At 34.0% G+C, this 26,615-nt stretch overlaps 1 protein-coding gene across 32 annotated transcripts in view; it reads left to right on the forward strand.

The window, feature by feature from the left end:
* Window positions 1–26,615, forward strand: part of ADGRL3 (adhesion G protein-coupled receptor L3) — an 846,433-nt gene that overhangs the window by 367,908 nt on the left and 451,910 nt on the right. For all 32 annotated transcript variants that reach the window (XR_012516839.1, XM_074396184.1, XM_074396178.1 and 29 more), the window contains one exon: window positions 17,149–17,362. Coding sequence is in view for 31 of the 32 variants with exons in the window: in XM_074396184.1 (XP_074252285.1) it covers window positions 17,149–17,362 (214 nt within the window). In the remaining variant the exon portion in view is untranslated. The remainder of the gene's footprint in view (window positions 1–17,148; window positions 17,363–26,615) is intronic.

Consider the following 26,615-nt stretch of genomic DNA (forward strand, 5'->3'; position numbering starts at 1 on the left):
ATTGCTATATATTTTCCTCTAGAGACTATTTTAAATGTGTCCCAGAGATACTGGTATGTTGTGTCTTCGTTCTCATTGGTTTCGAAGAACATCTTTATTTCTGCCTTCATTTCATTGTTTATCCAGTCAACATTCAAGAGCAAGTTGTTCAGTTTCCATGAAGCTGTGCGGCTCTGAGTTAGTTTCTGATTCTGAGTTCTAACTCGATTGCACTGTGGTCTGAGAGACTGTTTGTTATGATTTCTGTTCTTTTGCATTTGCTGAGGAGTGATTTATTGCCAATTATGTGGTCAATTTTAGAGTAGGTGTGATGTGGTGCTGAGAAGAATGTATATTCTGTGGATTTGGGGTGGAGAGTTCTGTAAATGTCTATTAGGTTTGCTTGTTCCAGGTCTCTATTCAGGTCCTGGATATCCTTGTTGATTTTCTGTCTGGATGATCTGTCTAATATTGACAATGGGGTGTTAAAATCTCCCACTATTATTGTGTGGGAGTCTAAGTCTCTTTGTAAGTCATTAAGAACTTGCCTTATGTATCTGGGTGCTCCTGTATTGGGTGCATATATATTTAGGATCGTTAGCTCTTCTTGTTGCAGTGATCCTTTTACCATTATGTAATGTCCTTCTTTGTCTCTTTTGATCTTTGTTGCTTTAAAATCTATTTTATCAGAGATGAGAATAGCAACTCCTGCCTTTTTTTGCTATCCATTTGCTTGGTAGATCTTTCTCCATCCCTTTATTTTGAGCCTTTGTGTATCCTTGCATATAAGATGGGTTTCCTGGATACAGCACACTGATGGGTTTTGGCTTTTTATCCAATTTGCCAGTCTGTGTCTTTTGATTGGGGCATTTAGTCCATTTACATTTAGGGATAGTATTGTTATGTGTGAATTTGATGCTGTCATTTTGATGCTACCTGGCTGTTTTGTTGGTTAGTTGATGCAGATTCTTGATTGTGTTGATGCTCTTTTACCATTTGGTGTGTTTTTGGAGTGGCTGGTACTGGTTGTTCCTTTATAAGTGTAGAGCCTCTTTCAGGAGTTCTTGTAGAGCAGGTTTGGTGGTGATGAAATCTCTGAGTGCTTGCTTGTTCACAAAGGATTTTATTTTTCCTTCACTTATGAAGCTTAGTTTGGCTGGAAAGGAGATTCTGGGTTGAAAGTCCTTTTCTTTAAGGATGTTGAATATTGGCCCCCAATCTCTTCTGGCTTGTAGGGTTTCTGCTGAGAGATCTGCTGTGAGTCTAATGGGCCTCCCTTTGTGGGTAACCCGACCTTTCTCTCTGGCTGCCCTTAGCATTTTCTCTTTCATTTCAACCCTGGTGAATCTGACGATTATGTGCCTTGGGGTTGCTCTTCTTGAGGAATATCTTTGTGGTGTTCTCTGTATTTCCTGGATTTGAATATTGGTCTGCCTTGCTAGGTTGGGGAAGTTTTCCTGGATAATATCCTGAAGAGTATTTTCCAGCTTGGATTCATTCTCTTCATCACATTCAGGTACACCTATCAGACGTAGATTAGGTCTTTTCACATAGTCCCACATTTCTTGAAGATTTTGTTCATTCCTTTTTGCGCTTTTTTCTCTGTTCTTGCCTTCTCTTTTTATTTCATTGAGTTGATCTTCGACCTCTGATATCCTTTCTTCTGCTTGGTCAATTCGGCTGTTGAAGCTTGTGCATGCTTCACGAAGTTCTCGTGTTGCGTTTTTCAGCTCCATCAATTCACTTATACTCCTCTCTATGCTGTCCATTCTCGTCAGCAGTTCGTCCAATCTTTTTTCAAGGTTCCTATTTTCTTTGCGTTGGGTTAGAACATGTTCTTTTAGCTCACTGTAGTTTCTTACTACCCACCTTCTGAAGTCTGATTCTGTCATTTCATCACCCTCCTTTTCCATCCGGTCTGGTTCCCTTGCTGGTGAGGAGTTGTGATCCCTTTTAGGAGGAGAGGTGTTCTAGTTTCGGGAGTTTTCATCCTTTTTGCGCTGGTTTCTTCCCATTTTTGTGGGTTTATCCACCTGTTGTCTGTCTCTGTCACAGGGAGTTGGAGCTTTATGAGTTTCCGTTGCACTACTGCCTTTTTTGATTTTTCTTTTAGGTCTGACCCGCCCAGCTAGCAGCACGTCTAGCCACTGCCTGCCCGCAGGAGCTTTGCTGAGCTGCTGTGGGCTCCGCCCAGCTGCCCTGAGCTCTTCCCTGTAGTCCTTTTTATATGGGCGTAGTTAGAACTGTCTGGGCAATGGTGGCCCCGCCTCTGTTATGGCGAACTCTCTCTGTTGTGGCAGGTTGCCTCGGCAACGGCAGCCCGCCTCCGTAGCGGTGGAGAGTCTCAGTAATGGCAGAAGCCCCTCCCCCAGGGAGCCGGACCGTCAGGGTTCAGCTGTGCTTGGTTTGAAGGTCTCAGCCCAGAGGGTTTCCAATTACTGTTTTTGTTTTTGTTGTTGTTGGGTGCGGAGGGGTGGGACCAACGGAGCCTGATCACCTGGCTCCCTGACTCAGAGTCTTTTCTTTTAAGTTGAAGGACCCCGCGCTCCGGTCGCTTGTTGAAAAGGCGCGGGGATCTCCTGTGCTGCAACTCACGGAGTTGGCTCGAACTGCAGCGCCAGCTCCTGGCGGATTTTTTGCCTAGGAATCTCCTGGCCTGACTGGGTATTTCACATGAATGGGCAACTCTGCCGTCTCAGGGCTCTGCTCGCCAGCTAAGAGGGCTCCCAGACCAGCTAAGAGGCTTTTGTACGGAGAACCGCAGCAACAGGTAGTGGTCACAGCAGCCGCGTGGGCGGAATCAGCCCCGCGGGGGCCAAAACAGCCGCACCAGCTGGGACTGCGACGCTGGCGACCCCTCTGCCTGGGTATCTCCTGGTCTGTGGGCAATAAGAGTTCGTCTGGAAATGCGGCGTCCACTCACCCTCTGCACTTTCACTGGGAGCTGAAGTCCTGAGCTGTTCTTAGGCGGCCATCTTCCCAGTGTTCCTATTTTCTTTTTTTTTGTCAAATGCCTAAACGTATTTCATAAATGGCAAGGAGATATTTAATGCACATCGAATGAGTGAATGTTTGTGGGAACATATATCTAATTTTGGATTCTTCACACTTCTCTATTATTTCCTTCAGGTAACCCACCATACTCCTAATGTGATGTAACAATTTTTTTCTAAATTGATATTAATATAATAATTTTTTTAGCAAAATAGAAATCCATTAATTCATATTTGTCATCAGTTTATCAAGTAGAATATCTTCTTTTATGTGCCTTTTGGGCATCTTTGGACAAGAAGGCTATTCAATTAAAATTAATAAATATAAAGAATGAAAGGGAAAATACTTCTTATTGACATATATTCAACAAATGTCTATTGAAAGTCTACTAAATTGTGTTCACTATGCTACAAGCTTGGACATATGTAACATCTAATCAGAGAAAGTATAGTGACTGTGAAATACTGGATATTACTCACATTTTATTATAGAATGATATTTGACTTTAACAACCACTAATCTCTCTTTCATGAAAGATCAAGTGGCAGAAAAGCAATATAAAAGTTTGACCACATAAGTGTGCAGACTATAATAATAAAGAATGTTCAAAAATACGTTCATAGTTTTTAAAAAATCTGTTTGATTAAAGTGAAATAGTTTCATTCTTTGAAACCGAAACCAAAAGGCCTTTGTCACTCAACCTGTTTTATACCTAGGGCATTTACACCTATCCAGTCACCATAAGAGTATGCCTCAACTCAAACGAAAAGAAAGACTACAAATCCATCAGACCTAAATTAAACCATCAGCATTACTGGAAAGATAATGTACATTGTTTATAAAGCAGCTATATGTTCATCTGTATATATTTATGTGTGTGTGCTTAACATCTAGCATATATTGAGGAATCCAGCATAAACAAATAGAATAATTGCAATAAAGTATGTGGATGTAACTATCATTCATAAAAATTTGTAGTTTATCACTTTAGGACCTTACCAATTAATTAGAAATATGAATTTCAAATTAGTAAGATGTTGGCAAAATGCCGTCTGAACTTACAGTCTAAATAAACTGAGCAACGTAATTGAAATAATATTCTATTACAAATATTAAGGATGGAATCCTATTTAGAGTATAGAAAAATATCAACAATAATCAATGTCAAACAAGAATTTTGGAAATAATAGAGAACAGCCAAGTTGTCAGTAAATATGAAAATAGATAATCAGAATGATGTAACTAAAGTTCAACTCAATGAACCAATTTGGCTTGACAGGAAAATGGGTCAACTTATGAAACAATTTTGAATTAATGTATTTGTAATGGTGGATATATTTTTTTAAGCTGGGTTACATTTCTAGGTATTGAAAGGATTCTTTCATTAAAAACAATGTTCATTTAACTTTGTAATCCTGAAACAATAATTTTAGGATTTACTGTCCTTGCTCATGTAAATTTTTTAGAAATAGAGAAATTGGCTAATTCATATGAGAAAACTTAATGTTATTTATTAATAATAAAAGGCTTATATATTATTATTAAAGTTTGTAAGCTTCATTTTACAGTTGTTTCTCAGTTCCTTTACACCAGTTGAATTGAAGGACCAAAAATCTCTTTAAAAATATCAGTTGACGTTTTCTTAACTATCTCTATTTGAATATTCTTGCAATGTGATGTGGTTTGGTTCAAGCGGAAAAAGAAATGCAGCTTATCCCCTCATTTATCCTTTTTTGGTTCGAATCACAGAAAGCCATTTGTGAATTTAATCATCCTTTTTGCTTTCTCCTTCAGTAACTTATTGATTCAAGTAAATGTCTGTTTTTAATAATGTGTTTTCAGCTTCCTCTAATAAGCGTTTTAGCAAGACTTAATGAAATAACTTATTTTGAATAACATCAGGAATGGATGCTTTATGAGATTTTAAATTTGTATTCTAGTAATTTAAAAAATACTCTTGTTTAAAATAATTTTGGATACTATGAATTTCTTGAGAGTGGCAGTGACAGATATGGAGACAGGTTACCTATGGATGAAACTGTGGTATGTTGTCTCATGGTATCATACTTTGTTTTGTTTTTCCATCATAGTTCTTGTGGACATTTTAGGGTTATTTAAATGTTTGTGTATTTACTCATGTCGAATATTTATCTCCTACCCCCATCTGCTTTGTAAATTTCATAAACTGATGAATCAATGTTTTATTGACCACTGAATACTCACCACCTCGAACAGTGCTCAATTTTTATTTGTTGAGTGAATAAATGAAGTTAATCACTGAGGTGAAGGCTGGATACTGATCAGTCAGGAATGTCAGAATATGTATTTGTCAACTACCATTTTGGAAAATCATTTTTCTTTTACAACTTATGCTTAATTATACGTTTAATGAATGGAGGAAACATGTAGAAATCCAAAACCTTTATTTTAACCTAGCCTAGAAACTCACTGTGTGGCCTGAAAAATGTATTTTATAAAGGCTTTCTATTAATTTTTTGTAGGTGGGAAAATGTGTTTTATTAACCCCAATGGTATATTTTGTGGTTGAGCTGAACAAATATGATAGAGTGCTTTATGTGCCCTGTGTCATTTCATGACAGTTTGCCCACATATAATCCTTGGTAAAGCCTTTTCACCTGTTTCCTATGATTGCTTTATGTGGTTTTTGAAGTCCATTCATACAGCTTTAGAAAGTTAAGTGTGTGAGCTGTTTTTTGGCCTTTCAGAATATTATTGTTGTTGTTATTCCTGTTCGACCATAAAAACTTGTTCATTCAGAATATTTCTGATGGCTTTGCTGCAAAGCTTGAGAGAGGTGAGAGTTTCTTTCTAAACCAGCTACATATTTCATTTTCACTCAAAAGATCTTCACTACTGTCCAGAATTATCCAGCATGTGATAGGGACTTTTCTTGTTTTTGAGGGTATATTTTGCCTAGAATTGATGGTTTCACTTTGGCTAGTCTCTCACATCCTGATTATTTTTTTTTGTGTACGCTTTGGAAAGAAAACTGTCATTAGAATTTATAAAAAAACAAAAAACAAAAAAACCAAAAAACAGCTATTCTTCTTATCCCACATTTCTAGCATTCGGCAAAAATCTGGGCTTTCATAGGTTTAGAAATTTGGTTGGTTAATGCATTCCTCATTCACCAATATGACAAGTAGAGATTCACTGTCTTTAGAGTGGGAATTTATATTTGGCATTTAGTGTGCAGTCAAATTCTTAATGAAGATATATTTGTTTAGAAACATTGTTAATAAAAATTTCACTGGAAATAAAGACTAAGCATTTGATTTTTGTAAGCAGCATCGTCAATTGCCGACTTATTCCTAACAAATATATCTTAGTGGAATAAATGTCAGTTTCTAGTTGCTACAAACATGTAATCAGAAACTTTAGTTAGAAAACATAATAAAGTGAAAATACAAATTTGGTCAGACTGTTTATGGTTAGGTTTCTTGTAATCTCAGGTAGGTTACACAGACAGCAACAGTTCAATTCAGACTGGGTGAGTAAAGGAGAATATTTTCCATGTGGAAGCCATTTTAAAGCTTTTGGATAACAGATTTTAAAGAATTGCTCTATATGTTTTTCAGTGTTGAAGGTATTACGGAAGAGGTCATTACAAGGTCTCTACTGTGGAAGATACTTTCCCTAGGCAAAACAAAACAAAACAAAATGTATAGTGAGTGTGTGTCTTTATGTATGTGTGTGTGTGTATGTGTGTGTGTGTGTGTGTGTGTGTATGGTTGTGTGTATTAGGGAAGTGGAGAGGGGTGAGGAAGGAGAGGGAAGAATGTGACTAGCTTGTGCATTTCTCAATAGCATGTATATTGCAGTAAGGCATTTTTTTGTTGTTTAATAACTTTTTTCAAAATTAAAATTTTGTTTAGTTTTAACTGTGACCTCTGTTTATTCGAAACGTTTTTTTATTCTTAACTAAATGTCCTGTATTTTCTTCTGTTAAAATCTACGTGATTACAGATTTTCTTGGCTCCACCTTAAGAATAACATAAATTTTGTAATTGTTGATATGCAATAATGAAAACTGATGTTTACATACTGCTATGAAAGTATACTGAGGCCAGACAAGGTGGCTTTTCCTTGTAATCCTAGCACTTTGGGAGGCAGAGGTGGCAGAATTGCTTCAGGCTAGGAGTTTGAGACTAGCCTGGACAATATAATGAGATACTGTCTCTACAAAAAATAGAAACATTAGGCATGATGGTGCATGCCTGTAGTCCCAGCTACTAAGGGCTGAGGTGAGAGGATCACTTGAGACCAGGAGTTCGAGGTTACAGTGACATATGATCATGCCACTGCACTCCAGCCTGGATGAAAGAGTGGGACCTTGCCTCTTAAAGAAAAGTATAATACCAAATTTGACAATGAATATCACATTTTAAAATTGAAGTAAAGATTTCCTATTTTACTACATTAAATTTTATCAAAGATTCACTTTAACTTTTATAGTACAATATGAGTTAGGAAACAATTCTTAAAATTATGTTATGTTTTGTGCTGTTAAGGAAAAAAGTCCCTGCCTGGTACAATAAATGGAATGGAATGTTTAACTTACATTTCACATTCAGGAATTAGATTTCAGTTCACTGAAGAAATCGGAATCCGTAAAGATTTTACCACTGACTATTAGTGTGAAATTCTTCTATTGCCTTATATGTTTTATACCATATAAGGCACTGAAAAACATATAGAGCAATACAAGAATATCACATTTCCTAAAAGAAATTCCCTTTCCTGTTTTCTCTATGTGTGACACCCATGGAGAGTTATTGCATCTTATCTCTATGACTTTCTAGTTCATGCCTCCTATTCTACCCATCTTGGTCTAAGCCAGTTTCGTAAATGGAGATAATATTTCTAAACTTTTATCATTGGGCATTTGAAATAAAGTGATACTTGTGAAGCACGAGCGCATGAAAAGCACTTGATGAATGTTAGCAATTATCATTGTCGTATTGTCCTAAATAGCTCATTGCAGTATCTTCCTCATTAATTCCCACACTGTCTTTTCTTTCACCCTAATCTGTTTAAATAATCTATTGGCTGATATTTTTAAGATTAATTTGGTCAATCTCATTATTATGTCATTGTATTATATCATAATCTTCTGCTTTAACTAATTTGAACTATATTCTGTGTCTAACTTTAAGGCTTTCTCTGATTTTACTACTGTTCAGTTCTGTTCCTAACTGCCTTATAAATACACATTTCTTTGCTCAGATTTTCTGCCTGAAGTGTTTTACTATCCCCTTTCTGATATCCATACATATTGTTTCAACTTTAAAGGCCAACTGAGTCTTCCTTCAAGAAATCTTTCTTAAGTACACTAACACATGTTTATTTCATTTCCCTGAAATTCTTACTTTTTATCTGTTTACATACTTCATTCTGCTTTATAATGTTTTAAGCTTTGCATAGGCATGTATTCATTCTTTCTCCAACTACAAGCTCTAGAGTCCCATGGAGACAGAAAGATTCTTATTGTTCATATTCTGGGTAATTGGCCCTCTTCCCCTGCTCTGAACTTTCCCCCTTCTGGTCCTGTTATTATCCTATAACCTTTTAGTTTTAATAATCATGAGTAACATCTCTTACCTTTTGGGAGCTTGCTACACTTACATAAAATTTTATCGTTTCCTTGATTTCATGTGATAACACTGAAGCTTCTGCTAGACTCTTGGAACTCCATCCCATATAGTACCGCTCCTAGGCCTGAGATAATACCTAATGTGAAAGGAGACTTTAGACGACACCCATGTCTTATGTGTAATAACTCCCATCATCCATGTTGTAGGGGATCAATATGCATTTAGAATTAAATTGGCATATTTAAAAAATAAAAAATTGAACTAAATAATTCTTTAATTCTTTTTAGTGGATTCTTGTTTATCTTGAAATTACAGTTCTTACTTTTAAGAACATGTTGAACAACCAGTTTGGAATGTTTGACATTTAGAAGATTGGGAAAATTGTGATATGTGAAATTTGACAAAGTTTTGGAAAGTTATTTCTCATGAATATAATTGGAAGACAATGTGGAAAGTTGTTTCATTAAATGTTGAAATGCTATAGTAAGTAGATATGAAATGCATTTATTCAAACACTTGCTGCTTTTTTAGGCAATCTTCATAGAGACATTGCATTTGAAGGTCACAGATTTGTATATGTGTCCTCAAAAAGGATGAGGTTCATGATGAAGCTCTGTAAGTCAAAAGATTATCTGCTTAATTGTTTTATGACGTACCACTCATTAGATTTTTTTTTTCTGTAATTTCAAAGGCTCTGCTGAAACTTAAAATTGATAATATTTACTTTTTGGCAGCATTTAAGTAATGGAGTGTTTTTCAAAGGCATTGCCAATAAGTAGAAACATGTCCACTTTCAGATATGTAAGTGTTCGTATCTGTAATTAAGAAACTCTTTTAGAATCAATTGTCTTGACTTACAAATAGTTTAATTAACTTCTTCCTCAGAGGAATCAAATCTGTTTCATTTTTTAATTTTTGAAAGAGCTCTTTTTTTCTTCTGATCAGTGAGATTTAGTGGAAAATATCGTTTTTAGCGCCTATTAGTAATTCAGTGCTGTTTCCATTAAAACATAAAATAAAATAAAAAATTAATCACCTAAATGCTGTTAAAGCAAAAGAATGGTAATCCTAGACCATTTGTGTGATCATTCATAATATTTTTCTTTCATTGATTTGATAATTTCTCAATATCTATCTAAGAGTTTCAGTTTCAATTCTTTAAACATTCTTTCAGGCGTGGTTCTGGGCTGTATTATATAGCCCAAAACTCTGTGGCTTAAAACAATAAACATTTATTATCTTACACAGTTTCTGTAGGTTAGGAGTCCAGGAGTAGTTTAACTAGTTGGGTATAGCCCTGGGTTTCTCATGGGGCTCCAGTTACCTGAAGGAAGGCTTTCTCTTGGGTGGAAGATCAGCCTCCAAGGTGCCTCTTTCTCGTGTGCCTCAAGTTCGTGCTGGGGGCCTCAGTTCTTTGCTCCCTGGACCTCTCCACAGCACTGCTTGAGTGCTCTCAAGATATGATAGTTGGCTTTGCACAAAACAAGGGACCCAAGAGAGGCTGAAGTGTCAGGGTGTTTTTAATGAACTACTCTCTGAAATCACATACTCCTTTATATCACACTAAGTCTGTTAGATGTGAGTCACTAAGTACATCCACGTTCAAGAGGAAAGGGAAGAAGACTGGAAGAGTATCAAATAATTGTGAACACATTTTAAAACTGCCACATGTGTTGACGGCTGTTGTGAAAGCTTCGTTCTTAGTTTAAAAGCATTTAACTAAGGGGCACACAGCAAAGGAGATGCAGCATGGAGCAATTTATAGCAAAGAAGAAAGAATATTTTGAAAGTCAGGTGCAGAATAGACCGTATACCATGAAAGATGATTCAGAGAGGGTTGCTCATAAGAATGAGACAGCCACTGTTGGTGAGAAAACTCCCTTTATGGGAGTTGCCTGACATGATTATTCATAAGAGGGTGGAAAGAGATTTTACTAGTAAGCGTGTTCTGGGTGGTTCTCTCGGTGCACATGCTCAGTAGCCGTACATGCTTGTTCATACATGTCTCATTACCATCATAAGTTTCCATCTAAGGTTGTGTTTTTCAGTATTATAATCAGCAAAGAGTCAGTTTGAGGACAGTTAAAATAAAAATGTGGGGCACTTCCCTACTAGAGATAGCTCTTCTTGAATGAGCTTGACTGTGATGTGATGCAAATTCTGGAAGGAATGCTCTTAAAGGCCCATAGTTGCTGCATATCCAGGACATGATTGCTTCTTTGATTGCCTAACCTGACTCACATGGACCTCTTTAAATATCCACGCTCCCTCCCTAGGTTATCTTATCTACTGCTGCGATTTTAAGCACTATCTTTCAACTCTGGAATTGATGAAGATCACTCTTCTGATTCATAGACTTATATATTTAACTTCCTACCAGTTTTGCTCATGAAACTAAAATCTAACAATTTGTTCATGTCAGAAACCTGGTAGCCATTCTTGTCTCTCTCCCTTACCTTCCATGTTCAATCAGTCATCAATTCATATATATTTTTTTTGTTTCTAAACATTGATAAATACGTTCTTTGTCATTACCCATTTAAAACAACCATCTTTATTACTACAAAAGTCTTCTAATTTGCATTTCTTATTGTTTTATTAAAAAAAATCTTTGATAGATTTCTTATTTATTTTTTAATACACCGGATTTGGAGTAAACAAAATATGAAGGGAATGAAATAGAAAATAAATGCAAATATAAGCCATTTTGCTAATGCTTTTATAATTGTAGCAAACAGACAAATAGGGCAGTCTAAAGATTTTCATCTCTACTATATGGAGATTAGGCGGTAGCACTTATTCTTTCTTAATTTTATTTTATTTTAAGTTCTGGGATACATGTGCAGAACATTCAGATTTGTTACATAGGCAGGTGTGTGCCATGGTGGTTTGGGCACCTATCAATCTATCACTTAGGTGCTCTCCCTCCCCCTCCCCCTGTGTCCAGGCCCCAGTGTGTGTTGTTCCTCTCCCTGTGTCCATGTGTTCTCATTGTTCAGCTCCCCGTCGTAAGTGAAAACATGTGGTGTTTGTTTTTCTGTTCCTGCATTAGTTTGCTGAGGATAATGCCTTCCAGCTCCATTCAAGTACTCGCACAGAACATGATCTCATTCCTTTTTATTGTTGCATGGTATTTTATGGTGTATATGTACCACATTTTATTTATCCAGTCTATCATTAATGTGTAGACCTCATTTTTTTTTTTTTTTGACTGGATCACTAAATGTGTGGAACAATGCAGGGAAAAGAAAAGATTTGAATAGGACATTGAAGACTTGGCCCAGGGAGAGAAAGATAAATGTTTGATTCATCTATCACATAATTATTTACATTCCCTTCCCCCAGTGCAGTGGTAGGTGGTTTAGTCCATACAGTCAAGATCTTCCTTAAATAGCTATGAAATGCCCTTCTCTATATTTCTTGCATGATTAAGTAGCGCCTTCCTCAAGTTGACAGTGACTTCTGATATTCCAACTTCTTTGTTCATCCCTCTTCTTTTACTCTATAGACATTCCCTTAGCTTCTTTATATGTTAACATGGTTTTAGTCTATATTCTACTCCTGAATTCTAGACTCATGAATCCAACTGATTATTGACCATTTGCAGGTATCCTGACACCTTAAACTTAATGTATTTTAATATATTTTAATGTATTTTTTTCAAACTGCATCCATTATATTTTTCTACATCCTCAACCAATTAATTGGCAACTTACCTCTTAGACTGTTTAGGTTTTTTACTTATTGATAACTTTTGCCCTGTAATTGTATGTCTGAAGTAATATCCCTTCTTTGAAAGTCCCCTGTTAATAGCTTAGGGTGACCTTGGCAAGTCTCTGACACCAGTCCTTGGAGACCAAGAGGAATCACCTGACTTTTTTTTTTTTTTTTTTTTTTTTTTTTTTTGAGTTGGAGTCTCACTTTGTCACCTAGGCTGGAGTGCAATGGTGCAGTATTAGCTTAGTACAACTTCTGCCTCTTGGGTTCAAGTGATTCTCCTTCCTCAGCCTCCTGAGTAGATGGGATTGCCAGCATGTGTCACCATGCTTGGCTAATTTTTGTATTTTTAATAGAGACAGGATTTTACCATGTTGGTCAGGCCGGTCTCGAACTCCTGACCTCAGGTGATCCGCCCAACTTGGCCTCTCAAAGTGCTGGGATTACAGGCATGAGCCATGGTTCCCAGCCCACCTGACTCTTGACTGGTCACCTACTTCTAGCCTTCTGACTTCCCATCCCTAGCCTGGTCTTTCGTTATCACACACAAGTTCACCAACAACTTATAGCATATCGAGTCAAACATCACCAAACAGGCTTATCAATAGGGGAGATAACTCAAGGAGAGGGAAACAGAGAACAAGAGTTCTCAATAACAACGTGACCAATGTCTCAGAAAATAAGGAAAAATTAGGTTTAATTTCTGTGGAAACAAATGAGCAAGAATAGGAAACTATTTCTTTTATTATTTGATATTTATTTTTATGTGCTTTCCTCACAGTTAATACCTGATCAAAATAAATTTTCACTAGCTGTATGTTTGATATGGAATTAGGAAACTTTCTGAGGTTCTGGCATCTGTATCAGAGAAGTTTAACTAGTTCATGTCCCTTTAGTCAGTCCCATGGTCAGTGAGTAGTTCCAAAGTATGGCGTCCTAACAGAAGGTTTCCAGATTTCACATCTAGAACTTTTCCAATTTATTCAGCAGACCTCTATTAGACACCTAATAGATGACACTGTATTCTCTGATATAACAGATTACCTCATGGAATAAAAGTGGGAAGGGGTATAAGAAGGTTTGTATATGTCTTCTTTACTCCAAATCATGATGTCATGAGCCACTCCACAACGCCAAAAGCAATATTAACCTGGTACAACATGCAATAGACTATTTGACTGTTTATTCTGCATTCTAATTTTTGGCATTTTCCATATTTTGGTGCTTTTCTCTTCTAACCAACTCTTTCCATTGGTAGCATGATAACTGAATGGCAAAAAACTTTTCTAACAAAAAAAAATTTTTTTTTCTTTTGAACTTTTGTTGCTCTTAAAACAGTAACATAATTAAAAGTAATTTAAATAGTTAATTAGATAATGTTATAGAGTAGTTTCCGGTAATACATTCCCTTTAACAAATTCCCTTAAACAAAGCATCCATCATTTACGGAGTGCAATTTGTCACTGGGTTACTGATGATATAAATGCAATTATACATTCAGTGGAAGAAAGCATACACAAATAAACTCTGGTTCTCTGTAAAAATTACCATATCCATAACTTTTGAATCATTCTTACAAGTCCAAAACATACATGGAAAATTTGGACCTCAACATTTTAATTGACTTTGCAAATATCTAGCATCTGGTTTTTAATCATATTTTTAACAGTGAAGACCCAGATTAAAGCTGTGTCAATGTTTTGGCAAAACTGACCCATGAATTTAATGAACAAAATTTCCCACTTAGTGGAAAAAAAAATGCATTTTGCTTATTTTCTGTTTCTTTGTTAAATTAACTTTAAAAAAAAAAAATAATTGACTGGTTCAGTCATGTAGTATACCTAGATTAATTACATGTTTGGAAGCAGTTTCAATGTATTCTTTTTTTGTAAAATGGTTATAAAAGTTAAGAAATAATTTGTCTCTTAATAAATGTATAAAAGTTTACTCTAAAACATTCTGCAAATTCTATATTAAGGTCTTTTTTTTGAAAACAAAAACAGAAATACCTCCATGATTCCATCTAAACTGACCAAGTCCTTTTTAAATTCAATGGTTATATTATATAAGACTTTAAATACATTAATGAAAATGTCTATATCCATGAAAATAGAATCTCAGTATGTAAAAGGGCTTCAGATTTAAATAACCATTCAGTCTCTGAATGATAACAAAGAATTATTTTAAGGACAATAGAAATGCACATATCAGAAATTCAGTATCTATTGTGAGAGTACCTTGCTAAGTGTTGACACAAGACCAAACTTTAAAAATAGCATTATAACCAACCTCTAATTGTGTTAACTCTCTTCAATCAATGCTGTGGATATGCTAGATTCTTCTGTATGTGTGTGCGTGTACGTGTGTGTGCCCAAAAAAGAAAGCCACAGAGAGAAACAAATAAAATGTTGAACACCAACCAGAATGCAATTAACTGCAGTGCAGCTTGAAGAATTTCAAGGGAACTGTTAAGAAGTTTTGCCTAGGGTCTATGGTACAGTTAAACTTTTTCAAAAATATCATACAAATGAGGTAAAACCCACATCACTCCTCAATTTTAAATTATAGGTATGTTTCATAAACCAAATCAATATTTTCTCTAAACTTCAGTTAAAATATTTATAGTTACATATTTTCTCTTTTGTTGCCCCTCCCTTTTCTCACCTCCCTGCTTCTCCCCTCTCCTCTTTTCACAGTTCATGCTTTGTAAAAAAGCCATGAGTAGAGAAAACATATATTTATTTAAATATATGTCTTTTGTGCATGTGCACATTAGTGAGTTAACCAACTATAAATGCAAATTTCAGCTATCACATATGTTTCTCTATATCTGAGTCTCTTAATGTGGAAATCGACATACTCAACAGTTGGTAAACACTTCATTTAAAATTTTAATTACATACTTATAAAAGATTTGTTGAATTATCATAACTTGACATTTAACTCTTTCCCAATAATGTACTGATTATGTTCATAATCTTGGAGTGGGAAACTGTTAAACTTGACAGGAAAAGACAAGACATTTTTCTGTATAAAAATTAAATATGGCTGGGTGCCGTGGCTGGCTCACGCCTGTAATCCCAACATTTTGGGAGGTTAGGAAGGCAGATCACCTGAGGTCAGGAGTTCGAGACCTGCCTGACCAACCAGGAGAAACCCTGTCCCTACTAAAAATACAAAAAATTAGCCTGGCGTGGTGGTCCATACCTGTAATCCCAGCTACTCAGGAAGCTGAGGCAGGAGAATTGCTTGAACTTGTGATGCTGAGGTTGCAGTGAGCCCAGATTGTACATTGTACCATTGCACTTCAGCCTGGGCAACAAGAGTGAAACTCCATCTCTCTCTCTCTCTCTCTCTCTCTCTCTCTCTCTCTCTCTCTCTCTCTCTTTCTCTGTTTATATATATATATATATATATATATATATATAAACACATACACATATATATGTGGATGTGTGTTTGTGTCCCACGAACATCTAAAATTAAACATCAAGCTAGAAAAAGAGTATTTTTCATAAATATAAAGGATAAATGTTTAGTTTTCTTATGCAAAACTTTTATAACAGCAAACTTTACATAAATGCAGGCAAGCCATTCACAAATAAAAGCAATATAAAAGGTCAATAAACATATGAAAATATATTCCACTGTACAAGTAAAGTACTGCAAGTTAAAGATATTATAGCATTTTTTATCAAATTGACATAATTTAAAGAAATAGATAATATTAAATTTTGAAAAAGAAGGTATTGTTGGTAAAAGTATACATTTTCAAGTTTATTTGAAATCTATTGATATTTGCCAAATTTGAAATGTGTTGCCTTCTTGACCCATCAATTTCATTTTTTAGAAATGTACCATAAAATGTATTTAGATAATTAGGTTTTCTCACAAATATTACAGCCAAGGTGTGCAGATAAGTTCAGGCTTTCTTGTAATATTATGACACAAAAATACCAAGACCTTTCAAAGTGTCCATGGACATAGGACCAATTAAATAATTTATATATTTATGATATGTAGTCATTAAAAAGGAAGAAAAGAATATCAGATAAGGAAAGATTTCCATCATATATTATTACATTTATAAATGAAACAATATAAAATATCAAACAATATATATAGTATGATACTACCTGAGTAAAATTACCAGAATAAAGTGGAAAAAGGAGTGGGAGAAGATGCATAATTCTGTTGATGTTTAGAAAGTTCTAATTGGGAGGGCCCCATATGGTTAACTGGTTACCTGTTGCCATTGTAGGGAAAAGAATGGGGAGGAGCTAAAGGAAAATACAACTTTTCCTCCAAAGGAATCTCCATTTTCTTAAATAAATAGCATGTATTAATTCTTCAATTAATTCATGAAGTATTACTAAAAACAATAGAAGTGTATTTTAAAATTGAAATAAATTACTTACATAAGTATATTTAAAGTCAACAATAGTGCAATTTTTCAATCATGATTTTGTTATTAAAAAGAGAGAAGGAAAAAACACATGCAAGGTTTATCTGAGTATCTTGACTGTATAAACCGGATGATATTTCTATCTAGTTTTAGTCTGACACACCAGGCCAAGAGTGTAGTAGAAAATCGACAGTGCCTGTTTCCATTTATAAGAAAAAAATGTGATAAAGATTTTAAGAAATAACTGTTTTTGTTAGATTAGAAGAAAAACATAAAGTTCCTGAAATGAAAAATATTCTAGTTTATTTATAATTATGAATCTTAACTGCTGTGTATCTTGGTATTGATTTACCCCAAGCACTGGAAAAGCAAACATGTGTAATTTTCCTTTTTATGTGGTAACAGTGGCATCTCTTTTCTTCCTCTTCCTTTCTGCAGCTTTCAGCCGTGCCCCAATTCCGATGGCTGTGGTCCGCAGAGAGCTGTCCTGTGAGAGCTATCCTATAGAGCTCCGCTGTCCAGGAACAGATGTCATCATGATAGAAAGTGCCAACTATGGCAGGACTGATGACAAAATTTGTGACTCTGACCCTGCTCAGATGGAGAATATCCGATGTTATCTGCCAGATGCCTATAAGATTATGTCTCAAAGGTATGATACTTCTAATATTCTTTTCTTTGTGCATATAACATATTCCTTCAACATGCATCTGTGTTACATATTGAACATAAGAATATAAACAGTGTTATGTATTTTAGGATACTTTGAAATAGTTTTTCCATGTCAGACTATTCCCTGTATCACCAAAATGTTAATTGCAAATAGCATTTAAAAAGTATTACAATTTATTTGATTATTTATTACATGTCATGGTTTGCATAAAATTGCTTGCAATTATTTTGATAGTGTTCTCTAGAACTGAGTTCATTACATGAGATAGTAAACGTATTTGTCACAATTTTCAAAAATAGAATTTTCTCCAAAAATTGCAAAAAAATTTTACTGCTAATGATAACTTTCTAAAAATGTGGGGGATAAAAAAGGAAGAAGTAAAAATTAATAGATAATTTTATTATGAATCAATCAAAATATAGTATGACTATTGATTAAGGATTAATTTAAAAAGTATTGTTTTGCTATTCAGCATATGAAATTAATTTAAACATTTGAGCAGTCTAAATTTGGCCATATTAACCTACTATAAATTAACGTACCATATAATATCAGTGGGTAAGAAAAATATTTTTGTTTCTAAAGAGGTTGGACAATAGGAATGCATATTATATAAGGTTTAAATTATGTTAAAATTTCTTGATAAGTTAACTAAATATTATGTATCTTTTAGATGATTGTTCACTATTGCCATGCTTTCTCAGAAATCAGGGATAAAGTCATTCATTTACTATAAGCCTTTAGCTATTCAGTTATTTCTTTTCCTTCTATTATTTAAGGACTTCTTTATAGGGAAAACTCTATCTTAGGTAAAACTAAACAAATTGAAGTCTAAAGACAAGTAGATTTCAAGTACAGATCTTAAGTACAAGATTTCTTGTACTTAAGAAAGCCTTCCTTATTTTTCACCTTTTATCTTCTTGAAATACAAAATTCTAAGTATTTTTGGATGTAATTAATGCATTGATAGTGAATATCTTAGTTTTATAAATTACTGATGTATAAATTATCAATATAAATTATAATATGTCAGGTTTTTGATGATTAAAACATTGGTGTGTACTTGAAGGATGATGAAGTCTGGACAAATCCGAGGGCTTTTATTTGTCTATTACTCATATGATGGCTCCTGCTAAGATGAGCATTAATGAGAAATAAAAAATTAATATTAGGGATTTCATTTGATAAAGGTTGGTTGCATCTTGCTACCATTGTGTGTCTCTATCATTGTTATATATTTGACATACCTCCAACTATCCTAAATGCTATGCCTGAAAGAGTGCTAATTATTTCGTTGTGTGGAGATATTATAATTGTCTTTTAGGAGTGATTTTGTTTAAGTGGTATGGAAAGGTACTGTGACTAAATTGTTATTTTAATTTGTTTTAGTTAATCAAACATAAGATTCTATAGAATTCACTTGGGTTATAGGTTGAGGAGAAAATACTACCTTCTCTGATTCATTTTTCACTTAAAATGTAATAGAAGCATTAGCTCTTTCATCTCTATATGATTTTCACCGAAATTTGTTTTAATCCTTTCATTGATATTATTAACGGCTCTGAAAATAAGCTTTTAATCTTATAATTATTTCAAAAAAGTAGTTATAATGGAGTCTTTGGAGCCACTGAACTATATGGGATGCATACATAAAGTGACAAATCTGCAGAGTAAAAATGCTTTAAACACCATTAGTAAATCATTCATGTAAGCCCTCCTGGTGGTTTCACAAGTATGAGTTGTCAGTTACCTGAAATAACTGTGGTTAATTTTCCATGGAAGCAGTTTCTCACTTGAATTTTAACTATTAAATGTACTACATTTATACTTGTCCAAAGTAAATGTTTTTGATTCTCTGAGAAAAGAAATCAGGTTCCATTTTGTAAGCTCTCAAGAGACGCAATGGCCATGGCCACTTAAGCTGCTTTATAATGAACTTAGTTACACTATCATGCCAAACACAGCATGTTAAATAGTGCTAATAATTATTACATATGATATGGACATATCAAGCTAATGATATAAACAGTTTAAATAGATTAATGCTTTTGAACTTAAATCATAATGGAAACATGTTTTTTTAAGGTATCTTAATGCTTTTCTTTTACTTAAACTTCTAGAAAGAGACTGTATCAGAGTCTAAACATTTCAAAGCATATCTTATGGAGAATTATTACTCAGTATAAATAGTATTGTTATCACCATATCCTTGCATAATCTTTTTAAACAAGCCCATAGCTTGCTTCAGCATGATGCAGTAGACAGATGTCCCAGGCAAGGAGAGACATGAAATGTCATTGAGACAGATGTTTGAATACACATTGAACAAAGGCATAAATTAAACTATATGCTGACGTGTGAATTAAAGCTAAGTGTGAAATATTTGGAAGTTGAATTGAAAGGCTATAACTCTTGATTTCCGTTTTTCTTCAGTGGAGCTACGTAATCTGATATATGCTGTAGAGAAGCCACTTTCTTCATTGCCTTCCAGATTGCATGTTCTACAGTCACGTGTGCTCTCATGCCATTCTGTCCAAGCCCCCAATATTCCATGCTCTACCTCTGTGTCGTTATCCTACCAGAGGACTTGTTAAAACATCACAACATATTTATTTGTCCTTCTCAGCAACTTATACTTTTACTAAATTGTTATCTACATTCCTCTTTATCTCATCTCATCTAAGCATTAACAAACCTATATTACCATACAGCTGCCTTGTTTACAGCAAATTGTAAGCTTCTAGAAGGCAGACTGCCTGTTGAATCTACTTAAAACCAACTTTGGATACATAAATGAATAACTAAATATGCTCTCTAATTTTGTCATGCCACTTAAAAGATTTCTTAACTCTATTATTTGAATGGTATATGGTTCCTCTTTCTTTTTGTTTTATGTTTATATATTTCAGAGAGTTTTAAAAAAATATGATATATCTTTGGATATCTAAATATTAAAATGACAATTTAGCAACTGGATAACTTTAGAAATTTTACATTTGGCATTCAGCTTACATTTCGTGTTATCCTTAACTATCAATGAAAATATTTCAGTTGTAAACCAGCACTTGAAAGTTTACAACATGCAATTTACCATAACAATTACTTTGGGGTTTGGTGAATGAATAACCCAGTCGTATTTCCTCCCCATAAAGCTATATATTTTTTGGCAAATAGAAAAACTCAACTATATCATTTGCTCAGCATTTTACTTTTTACCTCATTTATATTTATTGAAGAGATTAAAGGAGGAAGGCTCTTTCAGCTAGATTATATAAGAGAGCATTTCGCTGGAGAGGAAATCTTAGTGCTGCTTCTTGAAAGCTGGCTGCAGCAGTGGAACCAGAAGAGACTAAGTGATACTATCTATGTAAGTGGAAGAACACTAGAAAAGAACACAAGAGCATACGTTTTTTCTGATAACCTTTTACTCATCCTTGGTTCATAGTTTTTTGCTGTTCTACTGTGGACATAGCACCATCTATTCTGTCTGAGTTCTCTTCCTAATGTGCTACTACTTGGTACCAAGCCCCTTTGTCCCATTAAAACCCTCTCTGTAGATGAGTTACACGTACTGTTAAGAAGCCTTAATATTGCTGGATAGTACACTAGCTTGACGCTATTTGCTTGCTGAAAAACCCAAAAACAACAACAAAACTACCTTTAGAATTCTTCTTATAAATTGGACATAAATTTGAATATCATTTATAAGCTTTATAATGACATATATTTTAAAATATATGATATAACAGCCTTATTTTATATATAATTGCCTATTTTTTTCAAACTGAAAATGCATTTGTGAACAGACATGTGTATCTGTGTACATATGTATGTACTTTTTAATTGATGTATAATATGCCTATAGAACATTCCATGTATCATACATGTGCAGCTCAATGAATTTTCACAACTTAAGCTCATCCATGTAACTACCACAGATAAGGCAGAAAATGAATGGCACCTCAGAAAGCGCCCCCCCGCCCCATGCTCTTCACCAGCCATGTTCCTTCCTACAAGGATAGCCCTATCCTGACTTTAAAAACTCTAAATTCTTTTTGCCCATTTTGTAATTTTAATAAAAGGCTTAATATAGTATATACTTTTTGTCTGGCTTCTCTCATGTAATGATTTATTTTTTAATGTAAATTTGCTGAGGCATTTTTATATGCCATATAATTCACTCATTGCAATTGTACAATGATGATTTTAGTAAACTTAGCAAGTGATACAACCATTGCAATCAATCAGTTTTAGAATATCTTTATCACCACAATAAGATTCTGCATGCCAATTACTGTTAATCCCAATTTCCTTCACCATCCTGTGCAATGTCTAATCTACTTTCTGTCTATATGTTTATCCTTAATGTATTATTTTAAAGCTAAAAAAATGAGTATTTAAAATCAAGTTAAATTTAATGGACTTTTCAGTAGGGACAATATAGAAGAAATATTGGTAGTTATTTCTGGAGGAATGAAAACAGATATGTTGCTTGTATTTAAATTCTCTTAGAATCACTAATATTCATTGGTGGGGCTTATTCATTTTTAAGGATTTTTGTGGTTGATTTTTGTCATGTTGCCATTCTAGTTAGAATTTGTATAACAACATGTTAATTTGTATTGGCAATTTTTTTATAGTCTGTTAAAGTAGTGGCTAACGTGTTCCCTCCTCCCTTGGCTTTTTAAAAAAGCTTGAAATATGTTTAAATGAAATTTGCATATGAAATTGTATAATAGATCATTTGAAAAGGAAAAAAAAATCTTAGAATCAAACATCATGAATCTAGACCTTTAAACATTATTTCCTTTGAGTTTTCTGTCAAGTACAGATAGTAAATGGTCAAAATAGGAGTATTGTTTTCTATTTAAAGGAGAGATCTAAGTTTTGTTTTAATGTGTTCACATATTACAGTCACATTAAGAGCATGCAAAAAAGAGAGGAGAGAGAAGACTGGGTGCTGTGACTCATACCTGTAATCACAGCCCTTTGAGAAGCTGAGACAGGAATATTCCTTGATTCCAGGAGTTCAAGACCAGCCTGGGTGTTTTGTGAGACACTCGTCTCTACAAAAAAAATGAAAAATTAGCTTGACCTCGTGGGGTGAATCTATGGTCCCAGCTACTCCAGGGGGCTGAGGTGAAAGGATGTCTTGAGCCCTAAAGGTTGAGGCTACAGTGAGATGTGATGTCAACACTGCACTTAGCCTGGGTGACAGAGTGCGACTGCTTCAACAACAACAAAAATAGAGAATTGTTTCCCATCGTTCTGAAAAGTTAGTTTTCAGTTTATATCAATAGCACTGTAGGGAATTTTATAGCTTACAAAAGATCTTGGGTTCTGCAGCAGTCATTCGGGGTGATGCTAAGAATTTTTTCAATAGTATGAGGAGAAATGCCAGTGGCAGTTTTGGAGTGTGCATAGCCTAGTAAGTGTTTTGCAATAACTGCATTTATATACATGAGTTGTTCTGTTCAAGTATTCTCTTCTACTTCTTTGACAGATCCATTATATTGTCTCGTATTTCTCTTATAAACTATAACAGATCAGAAAAAAAAAATTCTTCATACTAGGAACTTTTCCATTGAATTCACATTCTATGTAATAAAAGGAAAGAAAGACGTAGAACCTGTAACATACAATACATAACTTAAAGATAATTGTTTTTGTGCATGCCTTTTTCAATATAAAGGAAAAGAAAGGAGGAAAGGAAGATAACTTTTTCAAAGGCACAAATTTAGAGAATATGGAGAAATAGGAAATTTCCTATATGGAGGTCATTTATTTATTTATTCTCCTCTAATATTTGGCTTCTTTCATTTCTGAACGTACATTTTGATAATGCCTACTAAATTACTTTCAAGTATTTCTTGCTATTAATTTAATATTGAAAAATTGTAGGTTATATATGAATTATTCAAAATTTAAAATTTTAGTAAATAATTAAAATATCTTATTGCAGCTTATGGGGAAAGCTAAAGGGAATTGTGTTAGGTCTCCTTTGCCCACAGGAACTATTAACCCTTTATTGCAGCTATACTCAAAGCATGGTTCGTGGAAATTTGGAATCCCTTTTAAGGAGTCCACAAGATCAAAACTGTGTTCATTATAATTCTGACACAGTATTTGTTCCTTTGTATTTGTATTGACATGGGCATTGATGGTGCAAAAACACTGGTGGGCAAAACTGCTGGCTGTAGTAACAGTCTGTTTCTAAAAATTTCTCAGATTTAATTTCTAATACAATCTATCTAAATATAGAAGATATAACTCACAAAAACAGGTGATCTTTGAGATTCTTAATAATTTCTGACCCCAGAAGCAAAAGCAATAAAAAGATTGACAGATGGAACTTAAACTAAAGAGCTTCGTCACAGAGCAAAATAAACTATCAATAGAGTAAGCATACAGTCTACAGAATGGTAGAAAATATTCACAAACTGTGCATCCAACAAAGTCCTAATGTTCAGAATCTATGAGGAACTTAAACAAATCTACGAGAAAAAAAAAATATTAAAAAGTGGGCAAAGGACATGAACAGACCTTTCTGAAAAGAAGACATACAAACAGCCAACAAACATGAGAAAATGCTCATCGTCACTAATCATGAGAGAGTTGCAAATCAAAACCACAATGAGATGCCATCTCTCACTAGTCAGAACAGCTATTATTAAAAAAAATTAAAAATCACAAATGTTGGTGAGATTGTGGAGAAAAGGAAACTCATATATTATCAGTGGGAATGTAAATTAGTTCAGCCACTATGGAAAGGAGTTTGGAAATTTCTCAATAACTAAAAATAGAACTACCACTTGACCCAACAATCCCATTAGTTGATATATATACCCAAAGGTAAATAAATCATTCTACCTTGAAGCTACATGCACTTCTGTGTTCCTTACAGCACTATTCATAATAGCAAAGAAATGAAATCAACCTAGGGGCCCATCAGTGGTGGATTTAATAAAGGAAATGTGCTGCATATACATCATAGACTACTACACAGTAACAAAATAAGAATAAAATTATGTATTTTTTAGAGCAACATGGATACCACTGGAGGTTGTCATTCTAAGCAAACTAACACAGATATAAAGTAAAATAAAATAAACAAATATTGCATGTTCTCACAAGTGGGAGCGGACTCTTGAGTTCACATGCTGTTCTCACTTAGAAGTGGGAGCTAAATCTCAAGTTTACATGGACATAAAGATAGCAACAATAGATAGCAGGGACTCCAAAAAAAGGAAGGGGGGCAAGGGAGTAAGGGCTGAAAAACTTCCTATTGGGTACTATCTTCATTATCTGGGTGACAGGATCAATAGAAGCTCAAACCTCAGCAGCACACAATATTCCTTTTGTTACAGACTTGTACATATACCCCCTGAAATCTAAAAGAAAAATGAAAATTAAAAAAAAAAAAACAACTTAACATTAAAATAAGATGAGATGAACAGTAGAATTGTTTAGCAAATACAATTTTTGATTTCAACTTATTGGCTGAAAATTCATTATGTATTTTTACTTTCATTATTTTTACATAATACTGTTTTTGCTTCAAAATCATGTGGACCTTTTCTTTGAGTTAATTATTTTTTAAAAAAACAATATCTTTGTGCTATACGGATCCCTGCTGATACAGATCCAGTCACAGATTCATTGTAACCTAAAAATTACTGGCATCATTTTGTTAGACACTCATGCATTTTTATCATTCATAAAATTATACAACCTGTTTCAAATTTAAAATATAATTACCAAACACCAGAAACAATGTCAGATTATTTTTAAATGACTGGTAACACAGTCCTGTCATGATATTATTTTAAACACAAAAATGTTGGAGAAGCTAAAGTTACAAATATGTATACTAGAAAAAATTTTTTTTTAAATATATCATTTATTTCAGGTTTTTTTGTTTGTTTGTTTTAATGTGTCAATCATGTAGAGACAGAACTTGAGAACTTTTGAGCAGCTAATTTCCTGGCATTCTTAAATTTGTTGTGGTTCTTTTTCAGTTGGCAGTGTTAATGGTAACTCCAGTGCATTTAACCATTAATAAATGCATTGCTAACAGAATAAAATAAAAGCAAGCTCAACAAAATAAAACTAAAAAAGACTTAAAGGCTTGTCATGTTTCACATTTGATATATAAAGCCTAAGAATCATTTACTTCATTTATAGTAAGTGATCACCTTGTCCATTTTTAAATCAGATTACTACATTTTTTTTTTTTTCCTGTAGAGTTGTTTGAGCTTCTTATTTATTCTAATTATTAATCCCTTGTCAGATGTGTAGTTTACAAATATTTTTCTTCCATCTCTGGGTTGTCTCTTGACTTTGGTAGTTGCTTCCTTTGCTCTACAGAAGCTTTTCAACTTCATGTGATCCCATTTGCCCATTTTTGCTTTGGTTGCCTTTATTTGTGGAGTATTACTCAAGAAACTTTTGCCCAGACCAGTGTCCTGGAATGTTTGCTCCATGTTTTCTTGTAGTAGTTTCATACTTAGATTTAAGCCTTTAATCCATTTTGATTGATTTTTGCATAAGATAAGATATAGGGATCAAATTTTATTCTTCTGCAGTTAGATATGCATTTTTCCCAGCACCAAGTATTCAAGAGGCTGTCTTTTCCTCAATGTATTTTCATGGCAACTTTATTGAAAATGGGTTCACTGTGGATATATAGATTTGTTTCTTCATTATCTATTCTGTTTCATTGGTTTGTGTGTCTTGTTTTATGCCAGTATATGCTGTTTTAGTTACAGCTCTGTAGTATAATTGAAATCAGGTAAATACGATTTCTCCAGTTTTTTTTTTTTTTTTTTTTTTCCTCAAGATAGCATTGGCTATTCTGGGTCTTATGTGGTTTCATGTAAATTTTAGGATTTTCTTTTTCTAATTCTATGCAGTCTGTCACTGGTGTTTTGATGAGGATTGCATTACATCTTTAGATTACTTTGAGTAGTATGAGCATTTTAACCATATTGATTCTTCCAATTCATAAACATGGAATATCTTTCCATTTTTCATGTACTCTTTAATATTTTTCATCAGTGTTTTATAATTTTCATTGTAGAAATGTTTCACTTCTTTGGTTAATTCCTAAGTACTTAATTTTATGTGTGGCAATTATAAATAGGATTACTTTCTGAATTTCTTTTTAAGAGTGTTTATTGTTGGCATATAGAAATGCTACTGATTTTTGTATATTGATTTGGTATCCTGTGGC

Source organism: Saimiri boliviensis, chromosome 3 (assembly GCF_048565385.1).
Source record: "Saimiri boliviensis isolate mSaiBol1 chromosome 3, mSaiBol1.pri, whole genome shotgun sequence".
Lineage (NCBI taxonomy): Eukaryota > Metazoa > Chordata > Mammalia > Primates > Cebidae > Saimiri > Saimiri boliviensis.